At 45.8% G+C, this 18071-nt stretch overlaps 1 protein-coding gene across 1 annotated transcript in view; it reads right to left on the bottom strand.

The window, feature by feature from the left end:
- Positions 1-3117, bottom strand: part of LOC126474773 (sphingosine kinase 1-like) — a 199161-nt gene extending 196044 nt beyond the window's left edge. Inside the window, exon 1 of the mRNA XM_050102248.1 lies at positions 2949-3117. Coding sequence (XP_049958205.1) covers positions 2949-3117 — 169 coding nt within the window. The remainder of the gene's footprint in view (positions 1-2948) is intronic.
- Positions 3118-18071: the final 14954 nt, after the last annotated feature.

The following is an 18071-nucleotide window of genomic DNA, read 5'->3' as shown; positions in this document are numbered from 1 at the left end:
ATGGGGTGTGTGCTTCCTTTGCCTTTAAGATGGCTTGTACTCCGCTTGAGACGCTATCAGTAAGGTGTATGAATGTCTGGAAGAATGGCAGCCCATTCTTCCACAAGAGCCGAAACCAGAGAATGTAGTGACGTTGGATTCAGGGGTCTGGAGCGACTTGGACATTCTAACTCATTCCGAAGGAGTCCATTTGGATTCAGGTCGGGACGCGCGGCAGGCTTGTCCATTTCTGGAACGTTGATGTTCAAATGGTTCAAATGGCTCTGAGCACTATGGCACTTAACATCTGAGGTCATCAGTCCCCCAGAACTTCGAACTACTTAAACTTAACTAACCTAAGGACATCACACACATCCATGCCCGAGGCAAGATTCGAAACTGAGACAGTAGAGGTCGCGCGGTTCCAGACTGAAGCGCCTAGAACCGCTCGGCCACACCGGCCGGCAACGCTGATGTCCACAAATCAATGCCTCAGAGACGCTGCTTTATGGCAGGGTGCATTGTCATGCTGATACAGTCATTGCCTCCGAACTGCTCCTCTTCCGTGCTCAGTGCTCTAAATAGTCTTCATATCCATCAGCATTCAGCTCTTTCTTAAACGCAGTAAGCGGACCATACGACAACCACGAAAAACACCTCAATACCGTAACACCACAACCTCCGTACTTCACTATTTGGCACTACACTTGATGGCAGGTGCCGTTCTCCAGGCATTCGCCAAACCCAAACCCTTCCATCGATTTGTCAACGGGTATAGCGTTATTCATCACTCCAAATGACTCGTTTCCAGTTATTGACTGTCCAATGGTGTTGCTCTTTATACCATCTCAATGGTCGCTTAGCACTGACTGTAGAAATTAATGGCTTATGAGGAGGTGCTCGACAGTCATATCCCACTAGTTTTAACTCCTAGACACAGTCACTGTACTAGCTGGACTGCTGGTAGCACTTTGGAACTCACGTGCAATTTCTTCCGCTGATTTCCGCTTCAATCACCCTCCACAATGACCGATAGTCCCTGTCCGTCAGTACAAGAGATCTGCTTGGCCTTGGTTTGGCTGTGGTTGTTCATTCCATCGCAGCGGTCGACTTGGACAACTTTAGAAGATTTGAAATCTTCCTGATTCACGTGTTAATCGCGAGAGATCCACGTGCAAACTCACTGGGCTCTCCTGAACGACTCATTCTGCAGTTACTGCTTTTGCCGGCCGTTGTGGCCGAGCGGTTCTAGGCGCCTCAGTCTGGAAACGCACGACCGTTACGCTCGCGTGTTCGAATCCTGCCTCGGGCATGGATGTGTGTGATGTCCATAGGTTGGTTAGCTTTAACTACACTACTGGCTATTAAAATTGCTACCCCAAGAAGAAATGCAGATGATAAACAGGTATTCATTCGACAAATATATAATACTAGAACTGACATGTGATTACATTTTCACGCAATTTAAGTGCATTGATCCTGAGAAATCAGTACCCAGAATAACCACCTCTGGCCGTAATAACGGCCTTCATACGCCTGTTCATTGAGTCAAACAGAGCTTGGATGGCGCGTATAGGTACAGCTGCCCATGCAGCTTCAACACGATACCACAGTTCATCAAGAGTGGCGTATTGTGACGATCAAGAGTGGTGACTGGCGTATTGTGACGAGCCAGTTGCTCGGCCACCATTGACCAGACGTTTTCAATTGGTGAGAGATCTGGAGAATGTGCTGGCCAGGGCAGCAGTCGAACATTTTCTGTATCCAGAAAGGCCTGTACAGGACCTGCAACATGCGCTCGTGCATTATCCTGCTGAAATGTAGGGTTTCGCAGAGATCGAATGAAGGGTAGAGCCACGAGTCGTAATACATCTGAAATGTAACGTCCACTGTTCAAAGTGCCGTCAATGCGAACAAGAGGTGACCGAGACCTGTAACCAATGGCACCCCATATCATCACGCCGGGTGATACGCCAGTATGGCGATGACGAATACACGCTTACAATGTAGTTCATCGCGATGTCGCCAACCACAGATGCGACCATCATGATGCTGTAAGCAGAACCTGGATTCATCAGAAAATATGACGTTTTGGCATTCGTGCACCCAGGTTCCTCGTTGAGTACACCGTCGCAGGCGCTCCTGTCTGTGATGCAGCGTCAAGGGTAACCGCAGCCACGGTCTCCGAGCTGATAGTCCATGCTGCTGCAAACGTCGTCGAACAGTTCGTGCAGATGGTTGTTGTCTTGCAAACGTCCCCATCTGTTGACTCAGGGATCGAGACGTGGCTGCACGATCCGTTACAACCATGCGGATAAGACGCCTGTCATCTCGACTGCTAGTGATACGAGGCCGTTGGGATCCAGCACGGCGTTCCGTATTACCCTCCTGAACCCACCGATTCCATATTCTGCTAACAGTCATTGGATCTCGACGAACTCGAGCAGCAATGTCGCCATACGATAAACCGCAATCGCGATAGGCTACAATCCGACCTTTATCAAAATCGGAAACGTGATGGTACGCATTTCTCCTCCTTACACGAGGCATCACAACAACTTATCACCAGGCAGCACCGGTCAACTGCTTTTTGTGTAAGAGAAATCTGTTGGAAACTTTTCTCATGTCAGCACGTTGTAGGTGTCGCCACCGGCGCCGACCTTATGTGAATGCTCTGAAAAGCTAATCATTTGCGTATCACAGCCTCTTCTTCCTGTCGGTTAAATTTCGCGTCTGTAGCACGTCGTCTTCGTGGTGTAGCAATTTTAATGGCCAATAGTGTATTATCGCCCTCTGCCAAAATACAAAGTGGACGAGAGCGCTTTACCGTCAGTCTTTCTGGCTCGCACCGAAGATGGTTGAACGGCTGACAACCGAAACATTGACAGCAGGTAAAGTTTGTTGCCGAATGAAGTCTGTCAATCACTAATCACGTAATAGGCTGTGAGAAGATGTTGGTTTGCATGTACCGGTCCGCTCGGGTGACCAGCGCCCCGGCGTGCGCTGCGGCCGGACGCCTGTGGAGCCGAGCGGTACGGTAAGCAGCTCGTGACACGGCAAGGCGTCGCGTGCCAGCAGGGACCGGCCGACCTCGGCGCGCCCTGGGCTGACGCGGCCGCCCTTGGCCCTGAGCGGCATTTGTCTCGAGTGGGAGGGGCGCCTGCGCGCTGAGGGCACCGTAATGAAACGGCTGCAGTGCTCCGCGACGTGCGTCGTGCGTCTTGTTTATCTCCTGCCTCCTCGTACGCCGACGCCCCGCAACACTCCGCGAACGACAAAATGTTGCTCACAAGGGGACCGTTCGAATATCCCCTCGCCGATTGGACTCATATGGACAGGTTGTGCAAGGCACGACTGGGACTTTCACATACACGACCATTCGCCTTCCCCTACCACTTCTCACATGTTCGTTCCATTTCATATCGGTTTGCAACGTTACACCCAGATATTTAAACGACTTGACTCTGTTCAGAATGTTCAAATGTGTTTGAATTCCTAATGGGGCCAAATTGCTGCGGTCATCGGTCCCTTGACTTACACACTACTTAATCTAACTTATGCTAAGACACACACACACACACACACACACACACACTCATACACACACACACTCGAGGGAGGACTCGAACCTCCGCCTTGTTCTTCCTAACCATCCGCATTAACTTACATTTTTCCAAATTTAGAGCTAGCTGGCATTCACTACACCTACTAGAAATTATGTGTAAGTAGTCTTGTATCTTCCTCCGACACCTACCGTACATCACAGCATCAGCTGCAAACAACCGCAGATTGCTCCTCACCCTGTCCATCAAATTATTTATGTACATACAGAACAACAGCGATCCTCTCACACATCCCTGGTCTCTGACGAACACTCGCCGTCGAGGAGAACATACTGGGTTCTATTATTTAGGAAGTCTTCGAGCCACCCTCATATCTGTACTAAAAGAAATCAGCTAAATTTCGATTACGCGATAAGTCACACAAATCTGAAGGCTGTAAATTCAACTAAATACTTAGTGCCGGCCGCGGTGGTCTAGCGGTTCAGGCGCTCAGTCCGGAACCGCGGGACTGCTACGGTCGCAGGTTCGAATCCTGCCTCGGGCATGGATGTGTAAGCTGTCCTTAGGTTAGTTAGGTTTAAGTAGTTCTAAGTTCTAGCGGACTGATGACCACAGATGTTAAGTCCCATAGTGCTCAGACCCATTTGAACCATTTTGAACTAAATACTTAGGGATTGCAATCACAAATAACCAAAATTGGAACGATCACATAGATAATATTCTGGGTAGAGCAAACCAAAGACTGCGATTCATTGGCAGAACACTTAGAAGGTGCTACTGCTTACAGCACGCTTGTCCGCTCTATTCTGGAGTATTGCTGTGCGGTGTGGGATCCGTATCAGGTAGAACTGGCGGATGACATCGAAAAAGTACAAAGAAGGGCAGCTCGTTTTGTATTATCGCGAAATAGGGGAGATAGTGTCACAGACATGATACGTGAATTGGAGTGGCAATCATTAAAACAAAGGCGTTTTTCGTTGCGATGGGATCTTCTCATGAAATTTCAGTTTTCTCCTCCGATTACGAAAACATTCTGTTGGCACTCACCTACATAGGGAGAAATGATCATCACCATAAAATACGAGAAATCACGGCTCGCACGGAAAAATTTAATTGCTCTTTTTTCCTGCGTGCTGTTCGAGAGTGGAACGGTAGAGAGACAGCTTGAAGGTGGCTCATTGAACCCTCTTCCAGGCACTTTATTGTGAATAGCAGAGTTATCACGTAGATGTAGATCTGTGAACTTATTCCATATGCTCGTACCTTCGTTAACAGCCTGCAATATAGTTTCATTAAAAAGACCTATTTCGTTCAATACTCCGTTGATACAAGAGTTAACAGTATTGTACACACAACAAAATTACGAGCCCTTTTGCATATTATCACTAGCCGAAAACCTCATTTCGATATCTTGAAACGTTCAAAGGTGTGATACGACTTACGAGACACACCCAGCATAAAGCTCGCAACTACTGACAAATCGCATATACTGCGTGGAAAATGGTGAACGCCTACAGTGTGCGAACGAGCGACGTGGGCGATCGAAATAGTAATCGTCGCGCACATCAGTGTAAATGCTGCACCTCTGGATACGCTCTCCGGTGGCTATCGTAACTGTCTGTCAGAGGGTACATCCAGCCACTCCACGTCCGGCCAGTCCGCCTCCGTACCTGAGTGGTAAAGTGCGTTGGTAGTGAAGAGCCTAAGAGCACAGTTCCCAAATTAAGCTGGCGCGGGAGCTCAGCGTGTTTCGTCAGGGGACTGGCCACCCTCTGTAAAAACAAACGGAGTGAAATTTCTCATCGATAGAATTTGAAAGATAACATGCTACATCCACACAGAACCACTGAGAATAAAACTACGAAGAAACAGATCGAAAGAAAGAAAAAATAAATAAACGAAGTGGTCAGCGCGGAGTATCCGGGCTCGATCCTCGGTATTTCCTGGGAGGACGGGAATTACGTGCACTTAGTTTAGTGATGCCAACTGAGGACAGACGTCTTGGGGCAACATAAATGGGGATTCTCAACTACCGAACAATCCGATAGATGTCGCTACGATCGTACTACCAAGATCCTTTGCGAATCCATAGTGCTCATATCTGCTGTTTAGCTCAGGAGAAGCTAATCCAGAATTCAACTTTCAAGGCAAGGCGGAGAGAAGATTTATCACAAATACCTCCCTCTTTTTTACGATTTGTTATAATTGTCAGTTAATGACATGTCGACGTTAGAAAGCCCTCAGATCATTGTTAAGATATATATGCAGCGTATCGTGGTGTGAAGAGTGCGGGAGTTCATAAACAAAAGGAAGTAGATTCGAGTGTTACCATGTGCTAAATTTTTTTTCACCTTTGTGTTTGTAAAATATTCTCGGGCTTTCACATTAATTTAATAAAAAATGTGTTCTGCGATTTATTTACACGTATCACCACCTTCCAGTGTAGCCTAGAACACGGGCTATGCTACGGATCATTGTCACGACAATCACGATTTCAGGGGAAGGGAGAGGGGCGGGATCAAGTATCACATGCTAGCACCTTTTCATTCAGCACAGTTTCGCTTAAATAGGGAGGTTCAATGTTGTACGCATCACATTCCTTTTAAACACATTATTTTCAGCAGTGGCATTCATTTGTTGTGAACTTTCCGAGTGAATTTTCAAACCATATGCACACATACTCTACAGAAAAGACACATATCGGAAATATGAATGGGCTAACTTGACTTTGGTGACATGTATCGGATTGCTTGGAAGCTGAGAATTCCCATTTCTGTCTGCCCTAGACGCCTCTCCACTGAGAAGCTACTTGGCCGACCAATAGCAGCACCAGGTCGGCTAAATCACCTACGGCCGGGAGAGCGGCGTGCTGATTCCACACCATTTTATACCGCATCTCGATGACTCCATTGGTTGAAGATGACACGGCGGTCGTCTGGACTCTATAGGCGCGTCTGTGACCAGAATGGCGGTGCTTTCCTCCCCCTTTCCAAGACCGACTGCATTCGCGTATGAAGCGAGGAAAAATTGCTCACTCCCTGCCTCCATACGATAATGATGGTGAGACGTGTTTCCATGGAACTTCACAGCGCAGTTGTTAATCCCTGTATATAGACTGGTCCATTGATAGTGACCGGGCCAAATATCTCACGAAATAAGCATCAAACGAAAAAACTACAAAGAACGAAACTCGTCTAGCTTGAAGGGGGAAACCAGATGGCGCTATGGTTGGCCCGATAGATGGCGCTACCATAGGTCAAACGGATATCAACTGCGTATTTTTAAATAGGAACTCTCATTTTTTATTACATATTCGTGTAGTACGTAAAGAAATATGAATGTTTTAGTTGGACTACTTTTTTCTCGTTGTGATAAATCGCGCTGCAATAGTCACAAACGTAAGAGTACGTGGTATCACGTAACATTCCGCCAGTGCGGACGGTATTTGGTTTGAGATACATTACCCGTGTTAAAATGGACCGTTTACCAAGGAAAAGGTCGATATCGTGTTGATGTATGGCTATTGTGATCAAAATACCCAACGGACGTGTGCTATGTATGCTGCTCGGTATCCTGGAGGACATCATCCAAGTTTCCGGGACCGTTCGCCGGATAGTTACGTTATTTAAGGAAACAAAAAGTGTTCGGCCACATGTGAAACGTCAACAACGACCTGCAATAAAAGATGATGCCCAAGTAGGTGTTTTAGCAGCTGTCGTGGCTAATCCTCACATCAGTAGCAGACAAACTGCGCAAGAATCGGGAATCTCAAAAAGGTCGCTGTTGAGAATGCTACATCAACATCGATTGCACCCGTACCATATTTCTATGCACCAGGAGCTCCATGGCGAAGACTTTGAACGTCGTGCACAGCTCTGCCACTGGGCACAAGAGAAATTTCGGGACGATGACAGATTTTTTGCACGCTTTCTATTTAGCGACGCAGCGTCATTCACCAACAGTGGTAACGTCAACCGGCATAATATGCCCTATTGGGCAACGGAAAATCCACGATGGCTGCGACAAGTGGGACATCAGTGACCTTGGTGGGTTAATGTATGGAGGAAGGATAATTGACCACCATTTTATCGATGGCGATCTAAATGGTGCAATGTATGCTGATTTCCTACGTAATGTTCTACCGATGTTACTACAAGACGTTTCAGTGCAGGACAGAATGGCGATGTGCTTCCAACATGATGGATGTCCGGCACATAGCTCTCGTGCGGTTGAAGCGGTATTGAACAGCATATTTCATGACAGGTGGACTGGTCGTCGAAGTACGTTCACCGGACCTGACGTCCCCGGATTTCTTTCTGTGGGGAAAGTTGAAGGATATTTGCTATCCTGATCCACCGACGACGCCTGACAACATGCGTCAGCGCATTGTCAATGCACGTGCGAACTTTACGGAAGGCGAACTTCTCACCATTGAGAGGAATGTCGTTAGACGTATTGACAAATGCATTGAGGTTTACGGACACCATTTTGAGCATTTATTGCATTAATGTGCTATTTACAGGTAATCGCGCTGTAACAGCAGGCGTTCTCAGAAATGATAAGTTCACAGAGGTACATGTATCACATTGGATCAACCGAAATAAAATGTTCAAATGTGCCTTCGTTCTGTATTTAATTTAAAAAGCCTACCTGTTACCAACTGTTTGTCTAAAATTGTGAGCCGTATGTTTGTGACTATTACAGCGCCATCTATCACAAAGCGAAAAAAGTGGTCCAACTAAAACATTCATATTTCTTTACGTACTACACGAATAAGTAATAAAAATGGGGGTTCCTATTTAAAAAAATGCAGTTGATATCCGTTTGACCTATGGGAGCGCCATCTAGCGGGCCAACCATAGCGCCATCTGGTTTCCCCCTTCAAGTTAGACAAGTTTCGTTCTTTTTAGTTTTTTCGTTTGACGTTTATTTCGTGAGATATTTGGCCTGGTCACGATCAATGGACCACCCTGTACTCATAATCAACAAGCCAATAGGAGAGTCTTTACGAGTAATAAAGCGTAGAGGCAGGTAAAGAGTTGTGACGCTGCCACAAAAAAATGTCTCATTGGAGGACAGTGAACTGAGAGTACCAATAAGCGAAGATTTAGACATGCACAGGTAAAGGTAGAGTAGTAGCAGCAAGGGCGCAACCAAACATTGTCCCAGCAGAGCTGGGCAAACGATACACGCGTTCGAACGGTCTCTATATTTTCCCATACGCCGCAGCGATCGATACGGTATCGAGCCTCCTCGAACAGCCACGTGATATTTGACTCATCGCGAGCGGAAGAGATACGCGAGAAACTAGCCACAACAACAAGCTATAGCTCTGCTTACAATTTTACAATTTAGTGAAACATAGGCTGAAATATTATTCAATCCTGTCACCGTACAGACCCTCGTTGTATTCGATCAAATTTGCAGTACGAGTTCTCATACAACAGGTATGGATGCTATACGTATAACGGTTTATGCTGATCTTTAATGACGAAACTGCTGTCCTTCGAAAAAATATTACCTGAATGTGAACCCGGTATAATATTTTGTCTGGATATTAGGGACTGTAATATTTTACCAAGTTGGATGAAGCACCCTGTAATGACACATTCCGACGCAGAGACATACAATACCTTAAAGGCTGCGCCAAAGATTAAATTGAGAGGGATGTAGAATATAATCTCTGTAATGTTCATGTTGGATTTTCTTTTGTTTCATACTCCAAGAAGGAGTTAAGAGACACTTTCGATTGTTACCTTGTAGGGGATGGACGTAATTTTTGGTGTGTGCGGAAAGGCAGCCATCTTGTTAGTATTTATGGTTTGTGCGACGAGCAGAGCAAGTCTTATTGTGTTGTGAATAAAAAATAGTGAGAATTATCTATGTTTTACGAGAATTATTTAAAGCGACGTAGCATTGTATTCCTTGGTTTCCACCGTCTTCGTGAAGTGAACCGATGCCGACTCAGGAAGATACACACGGTCAACAAAGAGAAGAACATCGATGGCGACTAATGAATTAATATTGCGGCAGAAGGACAAATTCTACGTCTAAGGTGAGAACTCTGAATAAATCAACAATGACGTAGAATTCAAAAATGTAATTAATCGGGATGGTAAATTATATTACAGGCAAATTTCACGTAGCACTGAATTTGTCAGCATTCAAGCTGGTCAATACAGTCCGTAAAAAAAAGCCCGTCAAAAATTCGAAAGTTACAGTTCCATATCCATAATTTTTTCTCTTTTCAAAAAACAAATTTAATTTTTTTTTATTTATTTCGCCACAACCTCCTCGGCAAAACAAGCAGAAGCAGAGTCCATCCCATAGGTCGACTACTCCTTTAAATCAAGTGGTTTATCACAAAAATCTTAAAATGCGGCCTGCTTTCGTTGACCGTCACCTGGGAACTTCCGGAACGAGCTTCAATCTTACTTATTCCCAAGGTCCCTACATAAAATGTACGATGTAGTCGGCAGAATTGTTGGTAATCTACGGCGATGCCTGCTTCTCGAAATTTTTACACCATGCTCTCATGAGAACAATACCGACTTTCTTCCAACGAATGCCATTTGATACTGTTAGGCGACGCCACGGCTGCGATTTCCTTCCGTGTCATACTGACCTGTTACGATCTCTGTAGCGCGTCTCAAAATTCCTCCGCCGCCTACCATCAGGCTTACAGAATAAAGAAACAGAACACTAGAACAATACTCTGGAATTGATCACACTGCTGTTTTGTATGGCCTTCCGTAGTACTTAATTCGCTCGCTTGTCAGATTACATATCTTTTAGTAGTGTCACACTCTGTCTAGGATGTCCCAGGAAGTGATCAGTATTCGGGGATATGACAGGAACGATCATTCGAAGCAAAAAAGTATAGTAAACATGGGTTCTAAAATGCATACTAGAGCTAGGAGCACTTCATCTTCGATAATGTGAAACTAATTTCTTTTACTGCAAGCTCTTTGATTTCCATATCTTGATAAGTGGTAGTATGGATCAAAACAAGGAAAAAATGTCGAATAAACATGGGCTCTAAAGTGCATATCTTACGAGCTATGAGTACTTGTTCATATTCGCTACGGTGAAACGTAACTCTTCTGCTGAGCGAGTGCTCATAGCTCTTAAGATATGCATTCCAGGGTCCATGTTTACTACACTTTTTTGCTCAGGCCGGCCGAAGTGGCCGTGCGGTTAAAGGCGCTGCAGTCTGGAACCGCAAGACCGCTACGGTCGCAGGTTCGAATCCTGCCTCGGGCATGGATGTTTGTGAGGTCCTTAGGTTAGTTAGGTTTAACTAGTTCTAAGTTCTAGGGGACTAATGACCTCAGCAGTGGAGTCCCATAGTGCTCAGAGCCATATGAACCATTCTTTTTTTTTTTTTTGCTCAGAATGATCGTTCCTGTCATACTCTTGAACACTGACCGCTCCTTTTGGGATATCCTGCACATTTAAACTTGCGTCAGACTTCGCAGATTTATTACTAACGCTATCTGCGTCTCTCTCTTGTTTACGGGAGTAACCTACATTCCTTGCACATGGAGCTACTATTCCCATCACTGGGTGAGAATGGTTACGCTGTAAACAGTTGCAGCATTTCAAAGTACTATAACTGCTCGCGAACACCGGTGTTGCCTTAAGACGTGTGTCCACTAGCAAGTAACTTCTGCAAGCATTTGCTGAGATGTCTACATTACAAACAAAACCTTGCGCAAGTTTACTTCTGCAGGTCGCTTGTGCAAGTTAATTTCAGGAACTTGCTGCAAGTACTTGCAACAGTGTTGCCTCTAGGTCCGCGTCGTGAGATATTAAGTTACCAAGTAACACTATTGAATAAAATAACATCAGAGAGCTTTGCTTAGATCAAAAACTTTCTGAGAATTTCGTATGTAATTTTCGAAGAGCATACAGTCGAAAACAGGGTAGAAAAATTCGGCAAGATATATTACCAAGAAATCAGGTTTTAATTCCTCTTTGATTTTTGCAAACAGTATTTGTTACTTTTACTACAAATGTGATGCATTTAAGTTTGCATTTACCTTAAAATCAAATGGTTCAAATGGCTCTGAGCACTATGGGACTTAACTTGTGAGGTCATCAGTCCCCTAGAACTTAGAACTACTTAAACCTAACCAACCTAAGGACATCACACACATCCATGTCTGAGGCAGGACTCGAACCTGCGACCGTAGCAGTTGCGCCTAGAACCGCTCGGCCATTCCGGCCGGCTGCAGGATTCGAACCTGCGACCGTAGCAGCAGCGTGGTTCCGGACTGAAGCGCCTAGAACCGCTCGGCCACAACGGCCGGCTTACCTTAAAAAAAATCACCTAAAATTTGTATTTACTGCCATTCTACTTCCCTTCTGGTGAAACAAAGGAACTGGTGAATTAATTTCGCACTCCTTTGGCTGTCGGTGGCCAATTATACAGTATGTTTAGGGATTTCAGTGGTACATTCGTTTCGGCGCACCTTTTCATACCGGTATTGAAGACACGTAACTTCTAGAAGTTCGAGAAAAACTTCCAGCAACTGTGACGTGCAGTAATAACTTGCACCAAGGTACAAGAAACTCTTTCCATTAAGTTGCGGAAACTATTTCTGGAAGTTGACGAATCTTACAGAAGCCGACTTGCTGTGGGTTGTTTCCATGTCAATAAACTTGGAGAAATAGTTTCTGCAAGCGACTTGTAGAAGTTTTCTTGCTAGTGAACACACACTTCTACGGCCGTTTACGGGAGGAAAAAAAAGTGCGCAACCAGTCTTCCATTCTTTGCTTCGTGCCATTCTGTGGCATCCAGTGAAACTGAATGTACTCCTCGGCAATTTCTTGTGAAAAGACTGAGGGGTCGTGAAAGCCAGGAATTTATTGTAGACACACCTGCACAACTCTTTCAGCTCTTTCGGCATCGCTGTCGCGATGAATATGAGGCGGTGTGTGGCCTTTGAAGAGGTAAAGTCCGACTCGCTGTTTAACCCACAGCACGTGGGTGTTCAGGGCTGCAGCTATTGCACTCGCTGCGGGCCACGCATCACACCTGACCTTCCGCAGCAGCAGTGCGGAACGTGGGCAGAACGTTACCAGCAACCACAGCTCAGTACCAGGTAGAAGCGAGAAGACCGCGAAAAAAGAGAATTTTTTAGAAGGATGCTTAAAATTAACTGGACTAATGAGATAAAAAATGAGGAGCTTCTCCGCGCTCCGCCAGGGATCGAATACCATACAAAACACTCACCCCAAGAAACCCGTCTCCGTGGCTGAGGTCGCTAACGCATGCTCATCCCCGGGTAAGAAAGTTCGAATCTTGGTGGTGGAAAAGTTTTCACAGTTAGTGTTTGGCCGGTAAGGGGTGATGGTGTGGTGGCCCTGAAGTACCACCAGATTTTGCGCCAATGTCTTGGTTTAAACATCAAACCTCTCCGCAGTGTGAGGTGAAGCCATGTGATACTCTTGATGGTGATCCGTTCGTCGGATGGGGAAATCAAACTTTGCGGCCCACTTGGTGCTATTTGCGAAGAGTAGGCTAGGTGCCGGCACCGGGTTTCACCTTCTCCCTTCTCTCATCATCTTCATGCAACAAACACTACACACACACACACACACACACACACACACACACACACACACACACACACACACACACAAGGAATACATACTTTCTTTCTCTTTCGCTTACGCCATAGTCCCGCAGCGATCGCAGGGTCGGTGTGGTTGGAACGGATTTGGTAAGGTTAGTTGTAGGGGTGGCCGGATGCCCTTCCTGCCGCCACCCCGTACCCCTAGGGATGGAATCAGTCTACCCCAGCTGTCTGCATCCAGTGTAAATGGTGAAATAGTGCGAACGTGTTGCAAATGTCTGCAACGCGTGTAACTGAGGCGGTACGTGGGGACCAGCCCGGTATTCATCTAGTGGGATGTGGAAAACCGCCTAAAAACCACATCCAGGCTGGCCAGCACACCAGCCCTCGTTGTGAATCCGCCGGGCGGATTCGATCCGGGGCCGTTGCGCCTTCCTGAGTCCAGGAAGCAGCCCGTTAGCGCTCTCGGCTACCCTGGCGGATACACAAAGAATACATACATGCAATATTAAAATATTATAATGGAACACGTTATAAATAAAAGAAAAAAACTTCACTACGTGAAGGGGTAGGGTGACAGAGTTCTACGCATCACACCGCATCCGCAAGTCACTTAGCCGAATCCGCGACCGCGAACATTAAATTTTTGTAAACCACTGTAGCTCGTTCGAGACACCGAAGCATCGGCTTGAGGATTGTGCCCTGGCTTACATTTTCGTATGTTCAAATCTGACCTCCTGTCTTACAATCCATGGGGTCTGTAATTTCATGTTACGTACACAACTTGTAAAGCTCTTGTCCTTGTGCTACCTTCGCACTTGGATTTCTGAAGATGGAAATAAATCCGAAACGCGTAATGCATACTTTGTGATCAATACTGTATGCCTTTTTAAGCGGTCTAGCCAGCTAAGCTACAAATGTGCGTATATTTACTAGAATGATAGCTAGCCCCGTAAGTGACTGTCACACCTTGAAACTTCCTGGAAGATTAAAACTTTGTGCCGGACCGAGACTCGAACTCGGGACCTTTGCCTTTCGCGGGCAAGTGCTCTACGAACTGAGCTACCCAAGCCCCAAGCCCCGTCCTCACAGCTTTACTTCTGCCAGTACCTCGTCTCCTGCCTTCCAAACTTTACAGAAGCTCTCCTGCAAACCTTGCAGAACTAGCACTCCTGAAAGAAAGGATATTGCGGAGACAAGGCTTATCCACAGCCTGGGGGATGTTTCCAGAATGAAATTTTCAGCTACAGTGATTTACTCAGTTTCTCAGCAAGAATGTTATGAAAATCAAAGAAATAGCAAGTACCTTTCATATACCTCACCAACATATTCCCCACGGTATCGGTGATTGCACTAAATGCATATCTGAAACACACAGGTGACGAAGAAGTAACCTCCTCTACCCCTCTGTGTGTCCCTCCCCCACCCGCACACAGAGAGTGATTTGCTCCAATCAAAGACTGGTACCTTGGCTCTAAGCACTATGGGACTTAACATCTGAGGTCATCAGTTCCCTAGACATAGAACTACTTAAATCTAACTAACCTAAGGAGATCACACACATCCATGCCCGAGGCGGGATTCGAATTTGCGACCGTAGCAGCCGCGTGGTTCCGGACTGAAGCGCCTAGAACCGCTCGGCCACAGCGGCCGGCCAGCAGCTACCTTGTTCGAGAAAGCTCTCATGACGCTTCAGCGAACAGAACAGTTCCGCGTTTTACATGACCGTGATGCCGCCAACCCTTGCACCTGCCCTCTGAATAAGAATCGCACACAGCGATGTCAGCGCATTTAGTCACTGTCAAGTCTTCGAAGGCAGATGCATCGGCTCCCAAGTAATACAAGCATCGAGCCTTCCACGGGGTCCTGCGTCAATTGTCTACTGTCAGTACATCGATTCCAGTAAACTACACCATCAGGGTCAACTGAAATGGTTCAAGTGTCGATGCCAAGGATCGCCGAGGGTTCGGGCCGACTGTAACAGCACATATACGGGTCATAATGGTCGACATCACTGGCTAACTCAATCCTGTGACAACATAAACAACGTTTAAGTTGCCGGAGTATTCCGGAGTCTCACTAGTGGAGCACAAAGGGTTTTGATCGTCGTAAACAGAACATTTCTGTGCCACTCCTTTCCGACGCCTTGCACAAAAGCAAACTCAGTTTGTGTGTGTGTGTGTGTGTGTGTGTGTGTGTGTGTGTGTGTGTGAGAGAGAGAGAGAGAGAGAGAGAGAGAGAGAGAGAGAGTACACGTCAGAAGCGGAAGACAAAAACAAGACGTGGAGTTTTTATAACAAATTAAAATACTCGCAGTTAAATACTTCTCGGGCAATCTGAGTCAAAATCACTTGAAGTGGGCGAATTCGGCTAATATCATTACATTACAAGACAAGGTACAGTATTTTAAAGTGACTGGTCCCAGAGTGTTATGCTAGGGAAACTTAACATCGGGTGTGCTCGAGAAAGCGTACTACAGTCGCCGATGTTGTCAATCTACGCAAATGATTAAGCACAAGAGGTCAACACCGCTTTCACATTGTTAGTTGTAACAGAACTATTTTCTAAAATAAAGAATCGTCGTCACCGGTGATGGTGAGGAAATACCGAACGACTCCGACAGTGTTCCAATTGCTGCACTGCACGACAGCTCTTTCAAAACGCGGAAAAATGGAAACAACACACAGCAAGAAAGAGGTAACATCCAAATGCAAGAGCTTGTGGAGTCTTGCATATGAAAAATATCTCGGAGTAGCACAACGAAATGACAATAAATTTAACACATGACTCAGTACTGTGCAGGCCGGACGAAAGATGTAGATTAGTCAGGAAGATTTTGGGTAAAAACAACGCATCTATTAACTAATGCTCATACGAGATGGCAGTGAGAACATTTCTAGTGTATGTTTCCAGTGTTCTGTTACCAAATATAGCTTGACATTAGACGCCTAACGAACTAAGAGACGGGCAGACGGAATCGTAACAGGTCGATATAGCCCATGGGAAAGTGTAACAGATGCGCAAAGGGAAATTACGAGGGTTATTCCAAAAGTAAGGTCCGGTTATAAAAAAAAAATCAAAACTAAAATGTTTTTTCAAAACAATTGTTTTATTTACATTCCTTACATCTTTATCTATTTTTCTACATAACTTCCATACTTATTTAAACATTTGTCACATCGTTCAACAAGCTTTTGAATGCCCATGTTATAGAAATCGGCCGCCTGTGACGATAACCAGTCCTTAACTGCTTCTTTCACTTCATCATCTGTGTCGAAGCGCTTGCCGCCGAGAAACTCCTTTAAGTAACGGAACAGGTGGAAATCACTTGGCGCCAGGTCCGGACTGTAAGGAGGATGGTCCATCTGTTCCCATCCAAATTTCTTGATCAGAGCTTGCGTTTCATTTGCAGTGTGGGGTCTGGCATTGTCATGCAACAACAAGATTCCAGACGACAAAAGACCACGTCGCTTATTCTGGATTGCACGTCGAAGTTTAGTCAGGATAGCGTAGTAGGCGGCTTTATTAATCGTTGTTCCTCTCTCCATAAAGTCGACTAACAATACTCCACGTCTATCCCAGAACACAGTCGCCATAACCTTACGTGTTGAGATTGTCTGCTTTGCCTTGACCTTGACTGGCGATGACGTGTGACGCCATTGCATTGACTGACGTTTAGACTCTGGAGTGATGTGAGAAACCCATGTCTCATCCTCTGTGACAACATTGTCTAAAAGACTGTCACCTTCCTTATGATATCGCTCCAAAAAATCAAGAGCAAAAGCCATTCTTTTCATTCGTTGGGGCTCAGTAAGCAGCCTGGGAACCCAACGGGCCCACAATTTGTGAAACTTCAAATGTTCAGACACAATTCTGTACAAAGTTGTTCTACTCACATTCGGAAAATGCATGTCTACGTCTGTAATAGTGAATCGGCGATCTTCACGAATTTTTTTGTCAACCGCATTGACCAAATCGTCTGAAATCACTGATGGTCGGCCACACCGTGGTTCATCGTGCACATTATCCCGTCCTTCATTAAAAGCTCGCACCCACTTGCGCACTTTACTGTCGCTCATTATGTTAGGACCGTACACTTCAGTAATCTGCCCATGGATTTCCGCCGCTGAATTGTTTCTTGCAGACAAAAACCGTATCACTGCCCTTACTTCACAATCGGCGGGCTGATCAATTGTCTTAAACATTGTAAAGTGACACTGTGAACTACACTCAGTAACAGTAACAAAGCGAATGGCGGCGTTTGACGCGCAAGGCTTGCCGGGAGTCGGCGCGCATGCGTGTTTTGTCATTGGCGCCAAATTTCAATAGTTACGGCGAATCGGACCTTACTTTTGGAATAACCCTCGTAAATGAGAATCATTGGAAGGAGGCAACGCTGCTCTCTTGAAACTGTTTTGCGCAATTTAAGGAAACAGCTATTGGCCGAAAACTGTGCGACAGTTCAGTTATCACCATCGTGTATCTCGTGAAGGAGCCTTAGGACTTAAATCAGACTAAGGAGCGAACAGGTACAAGCAAACAGTCAACTTTTCCTCGATTAAAACTCTTGTGGAATACAACAGCCGGCCGAAGTGGCCGTGCGGTTAAAGGCGCTGCAGTCTGGAACCGCAAGACCGCGACGGTCGCAGGTTCGAATCCTGCCTCGGGCATGGATGTTTGCGATGTCCTTAGGTTAGTTAGGTTTAACTAGTTCTAAGTTCTAGGGGACTAATGACCTCAGCAGTTGAGTCCCATAGTGCTCAGAGCCATTTTTATTTGAATACAACAATAAATGGATACGACTGCTGTGAAGTTACTTCTGGCATGCACTGTCCAATGGCTTGTTAAGTACACTACATACTAAACTAAAAACTTAACTCCTCCTGAGCAGACCATGAAGGCCCAACGGTACCGAAGGGCCGCCGAGTCATCCTCAGCCAATAGGCGT

Source organism: Schistocerca serialis, chromosome 4 (genome assembly GCF_023864345.2).
Source record: "Schistocerca serialis cubense isolate TAMUIC-IGC-003099 chromosome 4, iqSchSeri2.2, whole genome shotgun sequence".
NCBI classification, from domain to species: domain Eukaryota; kingdom Metazoa; phylum Arthropoda; class Insecta; order Orthoptera; family Acrididae; genus Schistocerca; species Schistocerca serialis.
Note: the sequence above shows the minus strand (reverse complement) of the source record. Positions and strands in the feature narration are given on the sequence as shown.